The following is a 21,622-nucleotide window of genomic DNA, read 5'->3' as shown; positions in this document are numbered from 1 at the left end:
TGAACAACGGCACTACTATTATTAACTAGACTACGCAAATAAATATGTGAATTTTCTGACAAATAAATTGATACGATCATGAATAACTCGACTAGCACAGAGTTTGTAGCTAGGATAACAAAAATATCTCAATCCTATTTCTTGTTTCCTTCAAAAAAAAAAGATGTTTTGTATTAAAAAAAAAAAATCCTTGCAAAATATGAGTTTTCGTTTCCTTTCCTTATTTTTACTATTTCTCTTTCCTTATTTTTAGTTTTTCCTCTCTTGATTAAAATAAATTTTTTAATAAAAGACTTATTCGTAGGTAGAGTTTTTACATAGTGTGAGTTCACAAATATTATGGTGAGGTTAGGCAAAATATTTGTTTGACTCGAGATCTTTAAGTTGAATTGGTAATTTTTTCTTCTTTAATCTTTGCTTTTTTTCGGGTCGTTTTTGAACATGTTGGCTTCACAACTAATGGCTTCAGATAGGGATCGAGATATTTTATGTTCTTCAATTTATGTATTATTATTTTATATAATTAGCCCCATTAATCAATTTATTTTCAATTAGTCCGCTTGTGTGGAACTAGTAGCGCGTCATTTGGCGTCAAAGCAATCCCCAATAAGACCTACTTAGAGTAATCCCAAATCATATCACAAAGGATAAAACAAAAAAAAGTGTGTTTAATCTGATATTATCTTAAGAAAATAAAATTTATTGTCCTATCAAACCTAAGACCCGTTTGCCATCAAAAAAATTTCTTTCTTTTGAAAAAGATTTTCAAACAATTGGTTATACATTGAAATGATTTTCCCAAGATGAGTTTGGAAATTTGAAAAAGTGGCTTTTACCATATTTTCATGTAAAAATTCATTTTTCTTCATAAACTATAATAATTTTTCAAGTAAAATGTATATTCAAACACAATTTTGAATTTCAACTTTTTCCAACTTAACTCTCCAATTTTTAAATTATATTTTTTCGTATCCAAACGCCTACAAAGTCAATAAAAAAAAAACTCATTAGTTTTTCAATTGAATAAATAAAATAAAAACACTACTTTAGCCCGGGAAGCAGTAGCCTAAACTCAAGATGAGTATAAATTGTGAAGGCGACGAGTGACTGTCCAAACCTCTCTTCTCGTCGGCATCGGTCTCTGAAGCAACAGACTTCATTCATTCCACAGAAACCCTAGTTGAATATCAAACAGTTGCCTCAATTTCTCTGGCTGACTTAAATACAGTTGCCTCATTTCTGGTAAATTCAACTTAATTTCTGCTTCTTTTTTATTTATATTTCCTTTTTTTTGTTGTTGTTGTAGCTATGTTTCGTTCTGTGAATGGAAGGGAGGGTTTTTGAACGAGTGAGAAGCCAAATAAATATAATTTTGTATGTTTTACTAAATTTGTTTTATTCTGATTCCATGATTTGAAAACATTTTATAAACTAACAAATTTAGGAAAAAGGAGAGAAAAGAGAGAAGCACCCATGGATGTAGCTTAGCAATTGGCAATGGAGTAATCGAGGTGGCCTGAACACCACTATTATTGGAAAAAAAATTCAGAAGTGGAAGAAAGAAAATAAACATTGGAGAACCATAAGGTCTCAAGTTCAAATCCGCAGAATAGCAGAGCAAGTATTAGTAGCATAACAAAAAAGCCTTCCTCGTCATTAATATCTTTGCTCGCGGCAATTGTGACCTCTCGGGAGAATCGATGACTGCATCAAAGATGCAGTGCTAGTACATCTGAGACTTCTTAATTGGCTAGTTGTAAATAGCCCCAGGGCTATGGAACAAAGGATTATCTCGGACCTAGACCGAGGTATTGATGGTGATTTTCTAATCTCGCAGAACAGAATGTGATACAATGAGATAGAATGCAATAGAAACAAAGACAGGGAACGGGTTACCTACTCTTAACGGGCAAAGCGAGCCCCTTTATTCTTAATTCTTTAATTCAGAATCAATCAAATCTCCCCAAGTAGGATTCGAACCTACGACCAATGTGATTTTTGACCCTCCCCAAGATTTTTTATATTTTAGCATGTAAATATTTAATGTAGGCCTAATATAGCTATTTCAACCATTTTTGACTTTTTTCCTTTATTTTCGTCATAAAAATGGAAAATTACAAAAACTATTTTAGCTTACGTATCTTTCATAAATTTAAATAAGAATTATACAAAAACAGTACCTTATTTTTATCTTTACATAATCTTGAAAATACAAAAAATATATAATACTTTCATGTTAGATTTTGCATTGTGTATTATTTTATCTTATTTTAAAGAGAGAACTTCATTTATAGCCCATCGGGCAAAATAAATATCATCCGGTAGCCCAAAATTTTAATATGCATTTTATAGCCCAAAAGTAATTCTCGTGGCTAGCCCAAACCGCTCTCTGCTTCTTTCTTCAGCAATTTCCGTATTTTCCGTTCTTCACAATCGTTTTTCTTGAACCTTATATAACTTATCGGCCGCCAGCAAAAACAAAGGGAATAACTTAAACGTTGTATACAAACCTTTCAACTCAAACACACCTTTATACTATCAATTTTTGCTCCTCTGGTGAATTAAAGTTCTTTCCCTTTTCTGAATTTTCTATTTTTAGTTTGAATAGTTTGACTGACCATTTATGTATTTCTAAGGATATTTTAATTTGATTCTGATTCTTTATGATAAGAACTTGTGTTTCTCTTTCTGGAATATTTGCTTACTGCTTTGTGGATTGTGCAAAAGCTAAAATAAAACTTACCCAATTCGGAGTTTAGTAATTGTGACAATTTACAATACCTTAAATATGACGTTATTGATTGTAAGTATATACTATAGTTGAACTTTTGCCCCTGAAAATTAGAATTGACAGAAAGGGATGATTGTCATTTATTCTTTAATTTCTAAGAGTTTGTCTTTATTCCATCTCTGTAAAATGATTTTACTTCTGGAGTATCGAAAAATTAATATGATTTTTAGATTAATGTGACCCAAGAACTGATCATCTTGTGTTATTGCAACTTCTGGTCAACACTTTGTGATTATTTCCTCTGTTTTTGTCTCTTCTGCATATCTTTTTATATACTATACAAAATAAACTGTCACTATACAAAATATATACTAAATAGACGGTTACTATATACAAAATGGACTATCACTATACAAAAAGTATACGAAATACACTGAAAAATACAAGATACACTTATATATAAAATTTACTGTCACTATACAAAATATATACTAAATAGACTGTTATTATACAAAAAATATACAAAATAGACTGTCACTATAGACTGTCACTATACAAAAAATATACAAAATAGATGTAACTATACAAAATATATACAAAATAGATGTAACTATACAAATATATACAAAAAAGACTGTCACTATACAAAAATACATGATACACTCCAAATACACAGTGTGCACACATTACACATACAAAATTGTATATAATTTATAGACATTATGTTTACATATTAGAAAATACACATTATATACAATTTTGATACAATTTTCAGACAGATTATACATTCACGATACAAAATACATTTGGGGACACAAATATATACACTTTAGATACACAAGCACACTCGAGATAGGCTCAATATACACCAAGGACACACTGTCGAACTTAGGATACAATATTTATACATTGCAAAAAAGGGTTGCTCTATCGCGCCAGGCAGGGGTCGAACCTACGACCTTCAGCTTAGGAAACAGGCGCTCTATCCACTGAGCTACAGACGCTTATGTTGTCATACTCATTCCTTTCGGCTACTTATGCAATACTTTTGGGCCGAAGGGCCATTTTTTGTAAGTAGGACAAAACATGGGCTATTAAAATTTTGAGGGGCTATAGAGGGTAGTTTTCTCTATTTTAAAAGGAGTCAATTAAGGTGTTGGATCACAATTTTAAGAGTTTTAGAGCCCAATTCTTGGCCCAATTCGGATTAGTCCATTAAGCCTAGGGACCCTTCTAGACTCTTCTTTGGGACAAAAAATAAATAAAAAGACTCTAAGGGCTAAGGGGACACAACAAAATACGCGCAAAAAATCTGAAGGAGACAGCCGCAACAGTGGAAAAAGGACCCCACCCCACCCTGGACCTCATCGTCTTCATCACAGCCTGCAGCTTCTTCTTCTTGAGACTCAAACACAAAAGGCACAGACATAAATACAAGGAGAAGCAGCGGCTGTTGCCTCTTCTCCATCTCTCAACTTGATGAACCTTAGAGAACACCTTAAACCAAATCAGTCATCGACCAAAAACCACCGACCCCGGCTCCTTCACTCGATTCCAACACACAGCCTTCACCACTCACACGCACAGAGCCGAGAAACAGAGCAGGAATTCCAGAAACAGTGAGGAGAACGAGAAAGGTTTAAATTATGGAGTCAAGCTGAGGTTATTGAAATCCCCGCTGTCTGGAGTGTTTTCGAATGTGATTCAGAAGTCGAGGTTCACGGTTCCGGTTTCGATTGTTGTTGTCTTGTTCGTTCTCCGTCGCACCTTCTACTTCAGACCTTTGTTCGTCGCCCTCGGCTTATTTTGCCTATTCCTAGGTATGTTGTGAAACTTCAAAGTTTGAACTCGTTGTATGTGGAAAAATGGAAATTGGAAGTCTTGATTCTCCTTGGTTTCAATTATGGCTGTCGTGATTCTCGTTTGGTGGTGTTTGATGTCTTTTTAGTTATGGCTTGGTGATTACTGCCTCTGTTTGTTTATTATGGTTTCAATTATGGTTTGTTTATTTACTGCCTCTGTTTTGTTAAAGTAGCTGATTCATGTTCAGCCATATGTGAACGAATTTTCCCTTACGGAGTTTACTGTTGTTGTTCATGTTCTACGAATTGCTTCTGTTCCGATTGTGGCTCGATTCTTGCTGGTCTTGTTGTTATTGAGACGCTTTTTATAGTGGATTTTGATGAAATTGAGATGAAATTCAATCAACATGGATTCTTTTAGTTTGATTTTTGCGTAATATGTGGTGTTTTGAAGCTTAATTCGCGTTGATTTCTCACTGTTAAGGTACTGTGATTGAAGTCGAACTTTGAGTTCATGTTGATCCTTGTTCAATCTATGCTAAATTTGTATGCAAAGTTGAGTACTCGAGTCAGAATGAATGAGCTAATTGTGTGCCTGATAACATGTGATTGCTATTCACTCATTTGTCGGAAAAAGATTAAAGCCTATAATCATTGCTTTCGTTTGCTTGATTTGCTTTCATGTAGTGGCTATTATTTTGTAATATTGAGGCATATTTTAATGTTGTCGACATTCAGTGTGGATCTGAAGTTTGATTGGTATGGTTTTGAGCACTTTATTCGTTGGGGTTGAGTTAAGGTATAGTCTATGGCTCCCCGAACTTTAGTTTAAATATCCTTTAAAAATGGAATTGAGGTGCACCGCGCCAAATAAAATCTCAATTGCGTGGCCCTCGTTTTAATTAGTTTTTGTTCAAATCCTTAGAATTCGAGGTGTGCCATTTAGCGAATTTTCCATGGCCCTCGCTAAGCTAAAAACGCGTAGTTGCTTTAGGCGCGTACTTTAATAATATTACCTTCCTAAACTCGGGTGTGCATTTCATGTGACCCAAATCAAATCCTTATAACGTTGAATAAAATGTGTTTCGGATTGCGGGTGCATTTCATGTGACGCGATCCAAAGACATGTTTTAGACGACGTTAAATCTTCTTTAAAAAATGAATAAAAGCGGTTAAAAGTAAAAATGCACATAGGTTCAAAATGTTCTTAAAATCGGATAATTAAGCCGAATATAACAGTTGAGCGACCGTGCTAGAACCACGGAACTCGGGAATGTCTAACACCTTCTCCCGGGTTAACAGAATTCCTTACCCGGATTTCTGGTTCGCGGACTGTAATACAGAGTCAACCATTTCCTCGATTCGGGATTTGAAACTGGTGACTTGGGACACCATAAATCTCCCAAGTGGCGACTCTGAATCTTTAATTAAATAAATCCCGTTTCGATTGTCCTTTAATTGGAAAAACTCCCTTTATACCCTTCCGGGGTGTAGGAAAAAGGAGGTGTGACACCAGCAGATGCAAAAAGAACAATAGGTGGATTTCTTCCCATCTGCCTAAGGTCATAAGCTTTAGTGGCAGAGTTTCCCGGTACCTGTTGGTGGGAAGTAATAGATACCAATAATCAAGGAGCCGTAAACTGGTCCGGACACCACCTGCCATTAAAAAAAAGAAGAAAAAAAAACAGAGGAATGGTCGAAAGAAGGAGGGAAGAGAAACACCCTCCATTTTAGACTCTAATGAGTGAAAATTAGGGTTCTAACTGTCACTATTTCACTCTCTCCGGATGTGTGAGTCTCATTTCTTAATTTGTTCTGCTCTATCTTTGATGCGATGCTTAAGTTTTTTCTTGCACAATTTTATCTTGTATCAGGATTGCAATGGACACTATTAAACATGAGAAAGTAAGGAGATTTGAGGAGTTTGTTGATCGCCGTCTGAAACCAGATCTTGTTCATGCAATTGCTGAACGGTTATAACAAATATCTCATTCTAGTTTCCTCGGTTTTCCTGAAATCATTTTCTGTGTCATATATCTCTAATTACTTCCTTTCACACCATTTATTGCATTCTATTCGATCCCTATCCTTGAATGACAAAGAAGTTTTTCGGCTGAACATTTCACTTTTTATATTAACAGAAAAGGATCTTTGATGATCTATATTTAAAGTATATTCTAGTAGATTCCTATTATGGTGATTTCCTTAAACTTTTTTAGCTTGCTCCTCCATCAATCATAGTATAAATTATGGGTGCTTTTGTAAAAACTTATTTTCCAAATTAATGGTCAAATTGTGCAGTAGAACGAGGAAAAACTAGGTGTTATTCTAGTCATGGTTAAATTTTGTTCATCAATTTGAGGTTTAATCCCGCAATGTTGTGTTAAAAAGTTTTAGCATCTTAATGTATGTAGGCAATGTGTTGGAATAAACTCTGCAATTAGCAAACTGATCAGTAGACAAATTACCCCTTATGGGGAACAGTGATGTCCAACTGTTGCTTAGAAAGTAATGGAATGGTTTATATCCAAAATACTAAAGTTAGCTGCATATGATAAAGATCTATACGATATTTAAGTTTAATTATCGTAACCAGGAGCTTGAAGCCCTTGAGTCTTCATCATACGAATTTGGCTAGTTCTTGCTGGCAGATGTAGGAAATACATGTTACTTGAGGAAATATCCAGCGAATCTTATTTTCTTTCATGCAAATAATTTATTTTCTTTCATGCAAATAATCTTACGATGGCATAACTTGGTTTATTTTTTTTCCTTTCACTTGTTGGCTGCAGGGACAAGGTCTTTGAGCAGCAAAAGATTTTGTATCCTTCCCTTGTTATTATATTGTTATATAACACAGTTATGGAAATTTAGTTGGATCATTATTTCAGTCGTTTGGACTTCTTGATGTATTTACTTGCAGCTATATGGGTTAAATTGTTTAATTGTTTATCTGAACTTTGACGTTGGAATGAGGTCTGTGCATTTTTCTTAACTACCTTCTTTTAGCTCAGATTTGAGAAGCAATATAGAGAATTTGGAGAAAAACAGTGTAACTAATATGAGGACGCTGGTTAATCTTGGCTCTGAAGTATATATGCAAGCTGATGTGTAAGTCTTTGTTAGCTTTATTTTAATGTTGGAAGCAATTTTCTGAGAAAAATAAATCAAAAGCAAGTGATGTCTGCTATCATTTGAACATGCTCAACAGGCCAGATACAACACACATATTTGTCGACGTCGGACTTGGATTTCATGTAGAGTTCACTTGGTCGGAAGCTCTAAAGTATATATCAGCAAGGGAGGAGAAATTAGCCAGGTACTTCTAACTTGTGATTCCACCGTTAGTGTTTTATTTAAGTTTGAGGGCATAAATTCAGTTACAGTTTCTTTCAAAATCTAGATGATTGTGTAAAGTATAAGTTGGTCACATGATAAATCCGTCTTCTGTTCTTAAGATTTGGAGAAGAATTGATGATGATAAAATACAAGAATTCAATGAATTGGTCATCTTAGTAATAGATCAAACCCCTCATGGAGTTTCTCGTTATGATGTATAGTGAGGATCTCTTTTTTACTGATAAGAAATAGGTTGGATCTCTTTCCTAAAACCAATTACTGGTAAGTGAGTCACTTGAATAAATGGAGATGGGGAAGTTTGCAGAATTCTGAGATTTGTACAGTACAGTTAAAGCTACATTTCATGAATAACCAGCTTTAAAGTTTACTGACAGCATAATTCAACTAATAGCACATATCAAGGATAAAATAAAAGAAGTTCGCTTGAGATGGTTCGGCCATGTCCTGCGTTGCAAGCCCCTAGTCCTATCAGTTGAGTAGCCCAAGCTCCTTAAGAGCACCGGTTCATAGGTGTGAAATAATGTTGAGTGAAGGTGTTAAATTGGGACGAGATAAGCCTCAAATCACAAGGAAGAAGTCTCGGAAGACTTACTGTCTCTTGAAATACATGCAGACTTGGTGAAAGATAGGACACAATGAAGAAAAAGATCTATATAGGCGATGCCAATTAGTTGGGAGATATTCATGTTAGTATGTTTATTTTAGATCCTATGCTTCCTAGGTCTCCTTTAGCCTTGTCAGAGATCTATATGCTAGTAGAAATATAGAGAACTTTTGGTACTTTTTATTTTGGCTGAATACATATGCGGCCCCTTAAACTTGTCAGTTAATTCCACATAGACACTTTAACTTAAGGTGTAACCTATTGAACACTTGAACTAAGCTAAAAATATGTCAATTGAACACCTTTTTCAGCTCAGCCAAAACATCAGAATGCGTGAGATTCACAGCAGTTGTCATGGCAAAGTGACAAATAAAAAGAAGACACATCAGCAACAAGTAAAAATTAAAGTCCAATGACTGGGGTTGGTCACCTACTCCGGCAAGAGCACAAAATGCACAAAAAACTGTCTTTGAGTTAATAAATTCAATTGAAATCACGATTGGCGGCAAATCAAAACAACTGGAAATTGGCGCCTGTCCTAAAACAAGTATACAGAAATCACTATCCTCGGCAGAGGGTCTACCGTAAATAGCCTCTCTATCTTCATAAGGTAGGGGTAAGGTCTGCGTACACACTACCCTTCCCAGACCACACTTGTGGGATTACACTGGGTTTTTTGTTGTTGTTGTTGTTACTATCCTCCAATGAGGACTTTTTTCTTCAGCTTTGACAGACACCCTTTTATGAATAATCAAAATAACACGCATTGCACCAAAAACACATCCGAGGTTTGAGCTAGAAGAAAGAATGCCCACAGTGGGTTTAGTTTGAGCTAAAGTTTGACATTCTGTTTTAGTTTTGTCCGCGACTGGCGTTACAACGAAGAAGACGGTTTCTTCCACCATTTCTCTGGCTGTGACGACCGTTACTTGCATCTTCTCTCCATGTTCCCTTCGTGCTATTTTTTGTTTTAGTCTTCTCTGGTTTTCTCTCTCTTTTGTGTCCGTATTTAAGGTTCTATAATTCATGAAGTGGGGATCTTCATGACTTTCAACGTAGAGAGGTTTCTAGGTGAGAGTCACAGGGAAGACAAGTTTTGAGATACTGCAAGTTACAAGATACGTGGGCTGAAAATGAGTTGTACAGAGAATTTTAAAGGAAAATTCAACATTCAACATTCAACTTTTTCTCTTTTTCTTCTTTAGATTTTTTTTTTTTTTGAAATGGATTTTTCTTCTTTAGAATTTAAAATCATCCATAATTCACTTATGCACTCGTTATGGTTTGGTGGCGAGATTTTTATAGATTTTCCAAGTGATTTAGCGGTTGGAAAAGCGGGTTATATTACTGGAAAAAATGGCTTTCGTTGATGTTGGATTTTCCGGCCAAAGAATGAATTAGGGGGACAGAAAGAATGTAGGGAGAGAGGAAAGCCTAGAACATCTCTGGCTAAAAAAGTGAATTCAGGAAAATATGAAGCATACTCACTCTCTCAAAGGAGGTGAAAAACACTCACTGTGCCATAACAGCACATTATGTTCAATTGACACATTTTTAGATTAGTTCAAGTGTTCAATAGGTCACACCTTTAGTTAAAGTGTCTTAAGTGAAATTTTCTGCCAAGTTTAAGGGGCTGCATATGTATTCAGCCTTTTATTTTTATTTTGTATAATATTGGCTTGAGATGAGTTTAAATTGAGAATCATGATCCGTGAGAATTCATATAGCCAATTCCTACTTGTTTGGGGCTGAGGCGTAGTTTGTTTGTATCATTCAACTAACTAGCTGCAATTCATTTTGTTCAATCTATGTTTTTGTTTTCAAACTCGTCTAAGCTTTAACCAGACTGCTATGGATGAAAAAGATAAGAATACCGAATTTTAGGTTGTAAATTTCAGTGTCTAATTCTTACTGTTGCATTCAAAAATAACAAGTGTCTAATCAGGTCAGATGTTTGTTTTTCTTTTCCTATCCACATCCTCTCCATTTTCCTTTTGAACCCCTTGGTATTGGAGCCAGCTGGTTCAACTCTTGTTGGTTTGTTTTGGGGTCGAGGTGAGGTGAGGGGAGGAGAGGAGTTATGTGTTTGAGCTTTTCACACTCAAGGAAGAGAATAACCTTCTCTGGCATGTTTTATGACTTCATTTTTCCATGTTCAAGCGGAAATACTCTGGCTAGCATTATTTTAAGTCATGTTTCTTGCCTTACACTGAATGTTGATTTTTTTGCAATTAAATGTGCAGGCAAATAGAGGAATATACACGTCTAATTGCATCAATTAAGGCCCAGATCAAGATGGTATGTGGGTTAATTTTTCTCCTTTCCTTCTTCCTAATAAACATGTGCTTCAGAGCTCTCAAGGACGCACATAATATCAAGTTGTGAGAGATAAGCCGGAGCTTTCTTTTATGTTCCTGATGAAATTACACTAACTGGTGCATATTTTGTGAAAAAACTTGAATGCAGGTTCATGAAGGGATACGTGAGCTGCTCCAGCTTCCGGCAGAGCCAGCTTACTAAGGTGTACATGTTATAAATTGGTAAAGGAGAGGGGATTTACAGAGACGAAGACCACCAAAAAGTGAAAAATGAAGACTAAACTAATTCTCTATCCATCAAAATGGTGGATGTGCAAATGTTCTATAAAGGACTTCTCTATCTGTTCCTTTAAAAAAGATCATCTGTGGAAGAAGAGGTGTGGTTGATTAAAATTTCCATCAGTTTTTTTAGAAGTTTTGGATACTGCATTAGGTATCAGAACGACTGGGTTTTCTTGTGCTTATTAGAACCATACAACCTATTTGACTAATATATTTGAGGTCAATGCTAATGCCTAACTGTGTGTCTCTATGAAGGTTTTCAATTTGCATTTTTTTCCAAATAAATTAGAGCAAAAAGTTTGGTCTTCCATGGAAAATAGTCACAGGATCAGTAATTTTCTTCCTACATGTGAAAAGTTTCTTCCTTCGGTACTGTATTTAATTGTTCTCATAGTTACTTGTTTAAACACTTTGTAATAAAAAATTTCCCCCAAAAAAGGAACTCCGGTATCCTATATTTATCGAAGTGCCTTTAATAAAAAGGTTAATAGAAGTAATACCAAAACTATGTTACTATCGAACTGTTATATCACGAGATTAAGAGCCAGTTTGGACATAATAAATTTTTCAGTAACTTTTTTTTCAAAACAACATTTGGCCATAAAATTTTTAATTTTTACTTGAAGATGAATTTTGAAATTTTTCGAAAATTTGCACAAAAATTCAAAAGCAATTCAAAATTATATTCATGTCTAGACATAACTTTAATTTTCAAATATCATTTTCATTTGAAAAAAGAACATTCATTTTTTTTTTGAATTTTACAATTTTTATGTCCAAACGCCCACTAACTGTCGCGCTAACACTCCAATGTTCTTTTCCAAAGATGGGAATTTTCAATACTTTGCCTCTACACAACAAACAACAACAACAACAAAGTATCAAATTTCTTTAACCACAAAGTATCACTTTAATGGCTATATACAACTACAAAGTATCAAAATTCTTAATTAGATTAAATTTTTGATTGATCCTTTATTAGTCATTCATTAAAGGTAAATAAAAATAAAAGAAAAAAAATCACTTTTTATTGACCACTAGTAGTAACCATTTACTACTAGGGTGACAAATGAACTTGATATTCGCACCAAAATCCCGACCGATTTCGGCGCCAATTCCAAATTCCTACAAAATCTCTTCTTCCCCGCTACTTTCCTTCGGCTGCAAACTTGCTCCTCCTAATAAACTTTTAAGTTTCACTCCTTATTTCACTGCTTCAAATCATAGAGGTTATACTTGTGTGAGAAAGGGTTCCATGGCTTGGTGGGAGGGTATCAATGAAGCTCGTGTTCTTATTGCACCAGGTACTCCGTCCTTAATTTGTGTCTCTTTTCCCTTGCCGCTTCCTTTTTTTTCTGTTGACATTTCCACTTACATATTGCACCTTGTTTATGTATTGTGTAGCAGAAAAGGTAGAAACTTTCGATTGGGTACTATGGTTCTTAATTTTTGTATCTTGATTGAATAATTTGCGCCCTAAGAGATATGCTTTGCCTGTTATTTGATGGGAATATTGAGTACATTATTTGTGTTATATTGCTATTCTTTGAATATCTTCATCCATTTGGATTCTAAAGCAGGGGCGGATATAGAATGTAAGATATGGGTTCATCCGAACCCCGTAGCTTTGGCTTGGCCCTGTATTTGTGTTAAAAAATTCTATATATTAGTAGAAACAATTGATTTCAAACTCAATAAATCAAATGAGTTGTGGTGGAATTTTGACTCGCGCCCATAAAGTTAAAATCTTGGCATATGCCTCCGATCTAAAAGGAGTGTCTTAAGCATGTATAATTACTGTTTGCTTAAGATATCGGTAGCCGAATGTAAGCTTCATCTCCAAGGATGAACACTAATATCCAAGATTTCATGACTGTTGGTCCTTCCTGATATGTCTTTAACCTGATAGACCTGTCATATAGTCGAATCTTGATTATGAAAAGGAAAAAAAAACTCATCTTGAAAAAAACAATCGTCTTTATATCTCTCTTGCTGCGTCATTGGTCCTTGGTAGTAATGATATGTCAATCTCCTAGACTACAGTTCCAGAATCTCCTTTACTAACTTGACTGCAATATGAAGATTCTCAGTTTAACATTTTTATTTTATTTTTTACAAACTGTAACTCAGTTTAACATTGCAGAGCCTTCAAAGGATGGGAACAAGGTAGGGCAGCTATTATCTCTCCAACATCCCAAATCTGGTAAATTCCTGCACTTTTCATGCCACTGTCTTATTTAATTGTATCTTTATTTTTCTAAGATGTTGCCTTTCGTTATATGTACTTGTTTTACTGTTTTTCTTTTGGGTTTTAATGCTTTCAATATGGCTTGAGACATTGTTAGTGGTGGATGTATCGAAATTATTACAGCTTATTTGTTGTTAACCATGCTCTAACCTTCTGTTGATTGTCGAGCTATCTTTTGGGAACTGGTTATGTCACTAAAGTTGTATTAATAGTGCAATAACATTAGATTGATGGACATAATGTTTTTGGATTCGCCTCTGTGACAGGAAATGCAACATGCTACATTTGTGTTGATGGATCTCTTCAAGAACTTCACTGGTTCAAGCAATCTTATGGGTCTTGGTTCCTTGGGGATTATGTATGTGAAGGTAAAAGTTTGTCTGAGCTTGATCTAATGAACCCTTTCAAAAGCTGATAAGTCTACATTTCCATCGTTGCCCATTAGTTCTCTCGATAATCCGAATGATAAGCGTTAGAGGAAATATGTAGTCCTTGACAGTGGCTTTACTTCATAGAGTAAGTGTTTGAATTGAAAATAAAAACATCTTTTTTTAAAAAAAATCTCAAGTTTAATGTTCTTTGTGTGATTCATTTTTCCATGCAAAAGATTTGATGAGGATGCAGTAGGAGGATTAAGACTCTCATGAAGCATTGTAGAAATTTGAACCAACCTGCAAGGAGGATTAAAACTACCTCTCTAAAATAATCTATCAAAAAAAAAAAAAAAAAAATTAAAATTTTTAGTCCAACCTGGATGCAACGGTGCTTGGCCTATCTCATTTACTGTTGACATAGTCCAATGAATTACCCTACTACACGTCCAACTTGGTCTTTGCTGTATAGACATGGTTCTCCTATGTCTTGCTCCGATTCCACCTGCAATGTCTCAAACGAGCAAGATTGAGGGTTCTGATCCTTGTGTGCACTTCCCTTTGATTATTTTAGATTTCAAACAACTACTTGTCAGTGATCTAAATTTCATTTGTATTTTATCTGGAAAAACAATGACTCCTTCCTTAATATGGAAAAACACTCTTCGTTCCGTTCAACCAACTTCTTTGTTCTTTTACATTTCAAACTATTATTTTAAATTTCTTGGAGAAAGTTATTATTTACATTCTTCTCTCCAGAAGTCAATACTTGTAATAAATCATTAAAACATTTTACTCATATGCTTCGTGGACGTCGACCCACATCAATTAAAATGGAACAGAGATAATAGTAGAAGAGTTGCACATATGAACTAAACTTGGGTTTAGTGGCTGTCGGGAAAAAAGAGTTTATTGGTGGCCCTATTTGTAAATTCTGAATGAACCATGTTCTGATATCATGTTTAATGCATATTGAGGAATCTTTCTTTTTGCTTACATGGTGTTGATTTTATTTCATGCTTAGGATAATTGGTATGCTTATACTTTATCTTTTGTGCTCTTGATAGAGAACCTGTTGGTTTGTCTTCTGCTCTTTAAAACTTTCAATGCCATTGATCTTGATTTCTAGAGGAAGTGTTAGTTTCTTTTTTTGTTAGCTTTTCTGTATTCTCATTTATTTCTCGAAACAGATGGCCGATTATATACTGCAACTCCAGTGGATCCTGTTTTTGTTCTGTTACCTATTTTCGAAGAAGCGAGAATGAAGGTATTAATCTCTAATTTCTGAATGATGTATCTCTCTGCAATAAGTTTCTTATATAGAGAAAGTGCTAGCTAAAATTCATATATTAAAAACTGCTTGTAAAGCACTTTCAAGACTCTATTGGTCTCTTCCTCTGAATGACTACATAAGATTCGGATTATGTTCTTTCTCTTTTGGCTGGTCGAAGTCTTTTGCTGCATGCAACATTAACCAGAGACAACTGCCTGCCACTTGGCTACTGGCTAGCTGGTTCTCTAATTGCGCTTTTGTTTATTCTGACAAAATGCAGAAAAAGGATGATCTAGGAAAGTTTAGGCAATTGGATGAAATAACTTATGTCGTAGGCTATCCTGGATATCAGAATCTTTCTTCTGTTGCTGAGAACTGCATGCAAGTGGTTTGTGATGTCAAAGGTGATAATATACTGTCTCAGAATAATCAGTTTTTATTTTGTTTTATAATGCTAGATGGCATGACATCTCATATTTATGGAGTATTCTATAGATAGAGATGTTATCCATGTACTTCACATCACATCCTTCTGTTAAGAATCTGGCTTAAAGTTGTTTTTTGCGAATAAATTTTAGTAGAAAAAGACATCTGAAAAATGGTAGATCTATCATGGTGTAAATCAGAAAGCATTTGAAGCTATAATGATTTATTTTTTGGGTTGGTGTGGAAGGCTAATTCAAGTTGTTTGACTTGAAAAGTTTAAGTTAATTAATGCTTAATCTTCTTATCCATCTCCTTTTTTTTGGTGTGCGTGTCAACAGATATTGGAAAGACGAAGTTTTACAGGCTTAATGATGAGAAGGTGCTAAAGTGGTTATGCTTCAAGGTCAGATTTCATTCCTTACTGACCCACATATAGGGTGGTTATTTACTTTGCAATAATGTGCTGTGATGATCTTGTTCTAGCATTTAGAGTCGAAATCATAACTTGCTGGAGATTAGAAGTTTAATAGTCCCTTTCTTGTGATTGAGTCTCCAGTATCTGATCTTTCCTATCTGCAAGCAGTATGAAAAGCTACCTCATAATTTGTTCTGATTAATGGCTTGTAATAGTTTAGCTTTAGATGGTTCTCCATTAGTTATGTCTACATTGAGTTGTGAAGATGGTTGTACAACTCATGAAAGCTATGACATAGTCCATATAGTTATATAAGAAATTTTCTTCCATATGATCTGGCAGTCACTCTGATCCCTTCCTGTGTTAAAGTTAACTGGATCGATTGGTATGGTTTAACTCGATTGCTCCCTGCTCAGTCATTAGGTTTGAGCAATGATTTTTTTATATCTAAGAGAAACAGCTTAGAACTGCAGTGGATGGACTCTTTCAAATGTAAACGATATAGCTTGGGTGAAACATGAGTCATATTTATTTTTAAAGGCTAAAGGGAAACTCCCGCCCGGAGTCTTGCATAAGAGGAACTAATAATCACTTCTATTTTTTGTAATAAAGATTTTCTTTTATATTTTGGTTAAGATCTATTTATTAGAAGACTTTTGTGGATCCAAGAGGGAAAGCTTGGATTTGGATGGTTGAATGAATTTAACAATATAGAAAGTGGAGAAGAGAAATGGTCTACCACTTTCATGGATATGATTCTATGCAAAATACATTCTAATGTATCTACCAGTATTCATTTTCTTATCAATTGTTGAGTCAATCACTTGTAGTCCGATGAATAAGGAATGGCTAGTACGTCTTTGATTAAATGTGACAATCTTCTCCTGTTAATTCGTTTTTCGTTTACAAAAGAGAGAAAAAAGGAAGCTTTCTAGAATTGTGATTTGATCTTGGTATTTGCTTCAAGTAAATTTGGTTGTCTAAGTAGAAGTGGGTATACATAAAGTTTTTCCGGTGGTACTGCCACTTTAAGATATCACCACTGGCTATAGGAGATTAAGTGTACATTTGTTGGTAGTGTCGTGTTTAAATCTAATAAACTTTTCTTTGTCAACAATGGTCTATCCATCTTAGAAATCGAGTACTCTCTCATATGCCTATCATCATTACTTTTTCATGTTTCTATGTCTGTATTCTGACTCTTAAGATATTTGTAGGTAATCCAATTAAAGAAGACTTTGTTGACATTGGATAAGAACTATGCTGCTCGAGATACGAAAGAAATACGTATGTTTCTTTCTGAATAATGAGTTTGTTAAGTTTTTGCCACTTACAGGTTATAAATCCCATAGCCTGCTGTGGTCCTTGTGGTAAATCAAGACCTTTCTCGCATTGTTCTTTGTTTGAGAAACTCCTCAAGTAATATCTTGTCAGTTGAATGGACCGTCACCTCCTTTTCTTTAATGTATTTTTGTTTTTTAAAGAACCAGGAAATAAGTTTGTTTAACCAATGCGCGCTCATAGGAGGAGCCTAATTTTCAACTTTATGGGTTCTGAATTTTAAAACGACGACTTCAAGTGTTAATCACTGAGTTCTAAATTCAATATTTGTACACATTTAATGAATTTTTAACGTAAATATATTGTTTAAGCAAAAGTTATTGGGTTAGGTCGAACCCGTATACGGGCTTCTAGCTTCGCCCCATCTAAAAGATTATACTAATTAATGCTTTTTGAAGTGAACAGTAACAGATGCAGTATCAATAATTGGAGAGTACTTGAGGGACGAGCCTTGGTTGAAGCTCCTCTGCAACAAATTAAGGTATTTCCTTAAACTTTTTTGTTATTGTTCTGTAAAATTATCTTGCCTAGGTATAGTTAACCAGAGGTTATGCTTTTATGCAATATTTTAGAAGGCAAAAATGCAACATGAGGTGAGGCATATGCCTAGACTCGAGGCAAACAACTTTCCGGGCCTATTTTCTTTCTTTTGATATATTAAAAGTTTCATTAATTTACACTCTGTCTGTGTTACTATATAGTAATGTTTAATTCACATTTAGCTTCCAAAAAAACCCATCCAACTATCCATAATATGATATCCTTTCTATATCAAAATACAAATGAAAGATAAAAGAACTCTTTGTAGCATACAAAAACATAAATATGTTTAATTTTAAAGATAAGAAACAAAGATTGTCAAGACGTCTACTGGAAAACAGAGGGGTCAGCAATTGTCGGTGATCAATGTTGCATGGTCGCTGCAGTCGAAAGAGAGAGGACGAGGGAGTCAGATAAATACTTTGCTAACTTCATAATCTCGTTACTCTTTTCTTTTTGTGTAATTAAGGAGGAAAAATTAAATAGGTTTGTGTTGGCCAACTTGGGCAAAAAGTAGTGAATCTAGTGGCTAGGAAGTACAACTAGGTGGCATTCGTGCATAAATGCATGGCTAGGTGACAAAAGAATTTGTGCTAGTGGCTAACATGCAGGAGAGGTTAACATGCAACCGCTTAACCTATTACACATGACATGATTATGAGCCACTTCCATTTCTATAAATAGCCTAACCATGGAACCCAACATTATCAATCTTTAACAAAGATGAGTGATGCCATCATTTCATCTTAGCTTTTCCTTCTCTTCTTTTCTTACTTGCTGGTTTAATTTCTTGGTTCGTGCTTCCTCTAACATAAAAGAAGGCTTGTTTAATTCGGGGAAACTTTCATACTGTTGAAATAGTGTGAAAATTAGAGGAAGGCTTATTTAATACGGCCCCAGACCCTAAATGTGGCATCTCACTGGGTTATTGTTGCTTATTTAATACGGGTAAACTTTCACACTGGTGAAAGAAACTTTTCCCAGGATTAAATAAGCCTTCCCCTGGGAGAGAGTATGAACAATAAAATTAAATAACAAACCAGCAAGTTAGGAAAAAAAAAGAAGAGGAGCAGCTGAGAGTTTGTTGGTGAAAAATGATCGCAGGATTCATAGGGATGAAATGTGGATCTAACCATGCTACGTGTCGTGTTTTAAGTGGTTGCATGTTGTACAAAACACTTGTCCAGGTTCCTTTGCCACTTAACCATGCACAAGTGCATGAATGCCATTTGTCCAAGATCTGTTACTTAAACATGTGGTCAAGTTCTATAGTTTTTCTAACGAGGGACAAAATCTTTTGAAAAATCACTACTTTGAAAAAAGTGTTCTTAAAAGTCATATAAAACGAAAGCTTAAGAAGAAGTGCTTCACTCTAGATTCCAGAAACACAAAAGGCAAGCACTTTAGCAAAGAAGTATACGCTCCAAATCCTCGAGAAGGTATTTGGAGCCCAAGAGTTGACGTGACATGGGGAAAGAACCTGAATGTGGTGATTTAGGGGTACCAATCCCATAATACTAACAAAATCAATCAATTAACTAAATGTCAACACTACACTAGTCGGAGACTTGGGGTTTACCTGTATAATTCATTTGTCTATTCAGCTTTATTGGACCATCTTATTCCAATTCTGAATAGTTTGTCTTTTAAAGTGACTTAGGAGTTTTCTAAAACTAGAGGTTCTTTAAATTGCGCACTTCTCTAAGAGAAGAAACAAGTCTCTAATTCACAAACATACATGCTGTAAGTGTAACAATAAAAGCTTTAATCCCAACTAGTTGGAATCGCTCATAGAATTCCTTGCTTCCATCATGTTCTATTGTTAGCTAAATTCACATTAGTTCTGAGAGAACTAGATCTTTTATACTTGAAGCTTTTAAAAAAAGTATTGTCCTTTGTCTTATTGCTCATAGGATAGGCCATAAGATATTAACAATAAGGTGGCACTCGTCCTTCATCCTTTCAAGGTTGCATCTAATTGTTTTCTAATGAGTAACACAGCTTCCAGTTTCTTTTCATAATAACATAGTTTTTTTTTTTTGCGACAAAAATTTGAAGATGAAGCATTACAAATATTTAAAAATGATATCAGGATGGTTGTGCTTCCGACGCCGAAAATCAATTGTAAAATTCAGTATTACTATGTCTCAACATCTGCTTTTGGCTAGCCAGCAATATGCTATTGTGTGACTTACAAGGCACAGAGGGAGTTTCTGGGTTAGAGGAGGGGCCGACTGGTCTTGTTCAGAGGACCTGGTCCTAGTTAAAGTCTTCCACTTGATGTTAATGTCGCACATTATAAATTCATGGTCTGGTTATGTAATAAAATCCCAGAGTCTTTTCTTTGCAAGTTTTCCTCTAATTTACTAACCTTAATACTTTTACGAGTACTTTTGCAGCATAGATTTGCAAGATGACACAAAAGCATCAAATTCTGAATTACACTCATCACCAACGGAAAATGGTTTTGAGTCCTTCAATCACGAACAGGTAAGGAGACTGCCGCTATTAAACTGGCTCTGATCCCATGACTTGGTGATTAGTAAGTATTCTCTTATACGGCACTGGGAACAAGGATAATAAACTGTGCAAGAATAATATCCCCCTGTCTGCAAAAAGATGCCTGTCTTAATGTTACCGTGAGAAGATCGAACTGAATCTTATTTTACGTTTACGAACAGACATGTGTTTCTTTCCCAGGCCTAGCCTACTGTAATATTTGATGCAATTTATTGAGCGAAGCCTGCATGTGCATGAAGAGCTAAGTTTTGATTTAGTGAAGTGGAAAGTAAAATTCTGCTATCTTTTTTCTTTTCCTTCCTTTCCTGTTGGGCAGATGAAGGATAAAATTGTCACAAAGTTAGTTTTCAGAAGATATTTGTATTTGTTGATGCACACATTAATAGAGAAATAATATATTCCTGCCGCAATGATGTATTAACAGCTTTGCATGTTCACATAAGAGTGGAAAAAGTAGGAAGGAAATTACAAAGGGTAGCCATGAAATTTGTCTATGTATATGAGATGCTGCTTAATCTTTTTACTTTGAGTTTTTCATTTGCGATGTGCATCACTGCTTTCTTATGTTTCTAAATCATCAGGGAAAGAGTGAAGACGGGGAAAAGACTACTAAGAGCAAAAGACAGACTAAAAAGGCCAAAGTGGAAACCAACTCCCTAAATATCAAAGACATGTTTAGTAGGGCTACTAGGAGGGGAAGATGAAGTTATGAAGCGGCAGAGCACGGATCAGACACAAGAGGCTTTGTTGGAGCAAGTTTTCACCAAAACGGTGGACATTTCAAATGTGATTGAACAGGTTTGGCGTGTCGGTTATGTAGCGGATGGCTTAGTTTATGATCTGGTGGTGTTGCTGCTGCATCTGTATCGTCTTTACTGTTAATGCTTCTTAGTTATGTATGAAGTCATGTCACTAGCGTGGCGTTTCATTGTTTTTGGTGTTCGTGGTGTACCATATGTATTCATCACTCGTACCTAAGCAGTTGTAAAGGCTAAGTTATTGGCTTCAGAAGTCAATCTAACTAGTGTGTTAGTTTTGCTTCGAGAGCTCTTTCTAAGAGCTTTATATTCTCTACACTGCTCTTGCATGCCACAATTTTCCACTTGTTGAGGGCCAGAGCTAGTCGAAGAAAGGATCAGCCAGAAGGAGGCGATTCTCCTTTCTTTCGTATTCCATTTCTTCATTCTAGATTTCTTCCTATATGCCTTAAGGGAGACATTAACATGATGAATAAGTGATGGTGTGGCTTTTCCTTTTAGTTTTTTGCATAAAGAATGACAACTTTTTTATAGTTGGAAACTCTTTGAGTTTAAACTTTCTATAAACCTAAATAACATGCTTCTATAGTTATAGAAATGTCATAAAAGTACTTTTGATATGTTCCAAAAGTC

At 35.1% G+C, this 21,622-nt stretch overlaps 2 protein-coding genes and 1 non-coding gene across 3 annotated transcripts; 2 read left to right on the top strand and 1 right to left on the bottom strand.

The window, feature by feature from the left end:
* Nucleotides 1,023-11,351, top strand: LOC109243526 (protein UXT homolog). Its single transcript, XM_019410501.1, has 7 exons — nt 1,023-1,242; nt 6,408-6,506; nt 7,326-7,355; nt 7,543-7,644; nt 7,745-7,852; nt 10,741-10,795; nt 10,964-11,351. Exons 2-7 carry the CDS (start codon nt 6,415-6,417, stop codon nt 11,015-11,017), a joined length of 441 nt encoding a protein of 146 aa, XP_019266046.1. The 5' UTR covers nt 1,023-1,242; nt 6,408-6,414; the 3' UTR covers nt 11,018-11,351.
* TRNAR-CCU lies at nt 3,663-3,735 on the bottom strand. Its single transcript has one exon. It is a non-coding gene; the product is annotated as a tRNA-Arg (tRNA).
* LOC109243443 (ribonuclease H2 subunit B) lies at nt 12,146-21,529 on the top strand. Its single transcript, XM_019410406.1, has 10 exons — nt 12,146-12,401; nt 13,241-13,300; nt 13,612-13,713; nt 14,907-14,983; nt 15,270-15,393; nt 15,754-15,818; nt 17,048-17,117; nt 17,577-17,652; nt 20,111-20,201; nt 20,813-21,529. The coding sequence occupies exons 1-10, from the start codon at nt 12,167-12,169 to the stop codon at nt 20,933-20,935; spliced, it is 1,023 nt and encodes a 340-aa protein (XP_019265951.1). The 5' UTR covers nt 12,146-12,166; the 3' UTR covers nt 20,936-21,529.

Source organism: Nicotiana attenuata, chromosome 1 (genome assembly GCF_001879085.1).
Source record: "Nicotiana attenuata strain UT chromosome 1, NIATTr2, whole genome shotgun sequence".
Taxonomy (NCBI): Eukaryota; Viridiplantae; Streptophyta; class Magnoliopsida; order Solanales; family Solanaceae; genus Nicotiana; species Nicotiana attenuata.
Note: the sequence above shows the minus strand (reverse complement) of the source record. Positions and strands in the feature narration are given on the sequence as shown.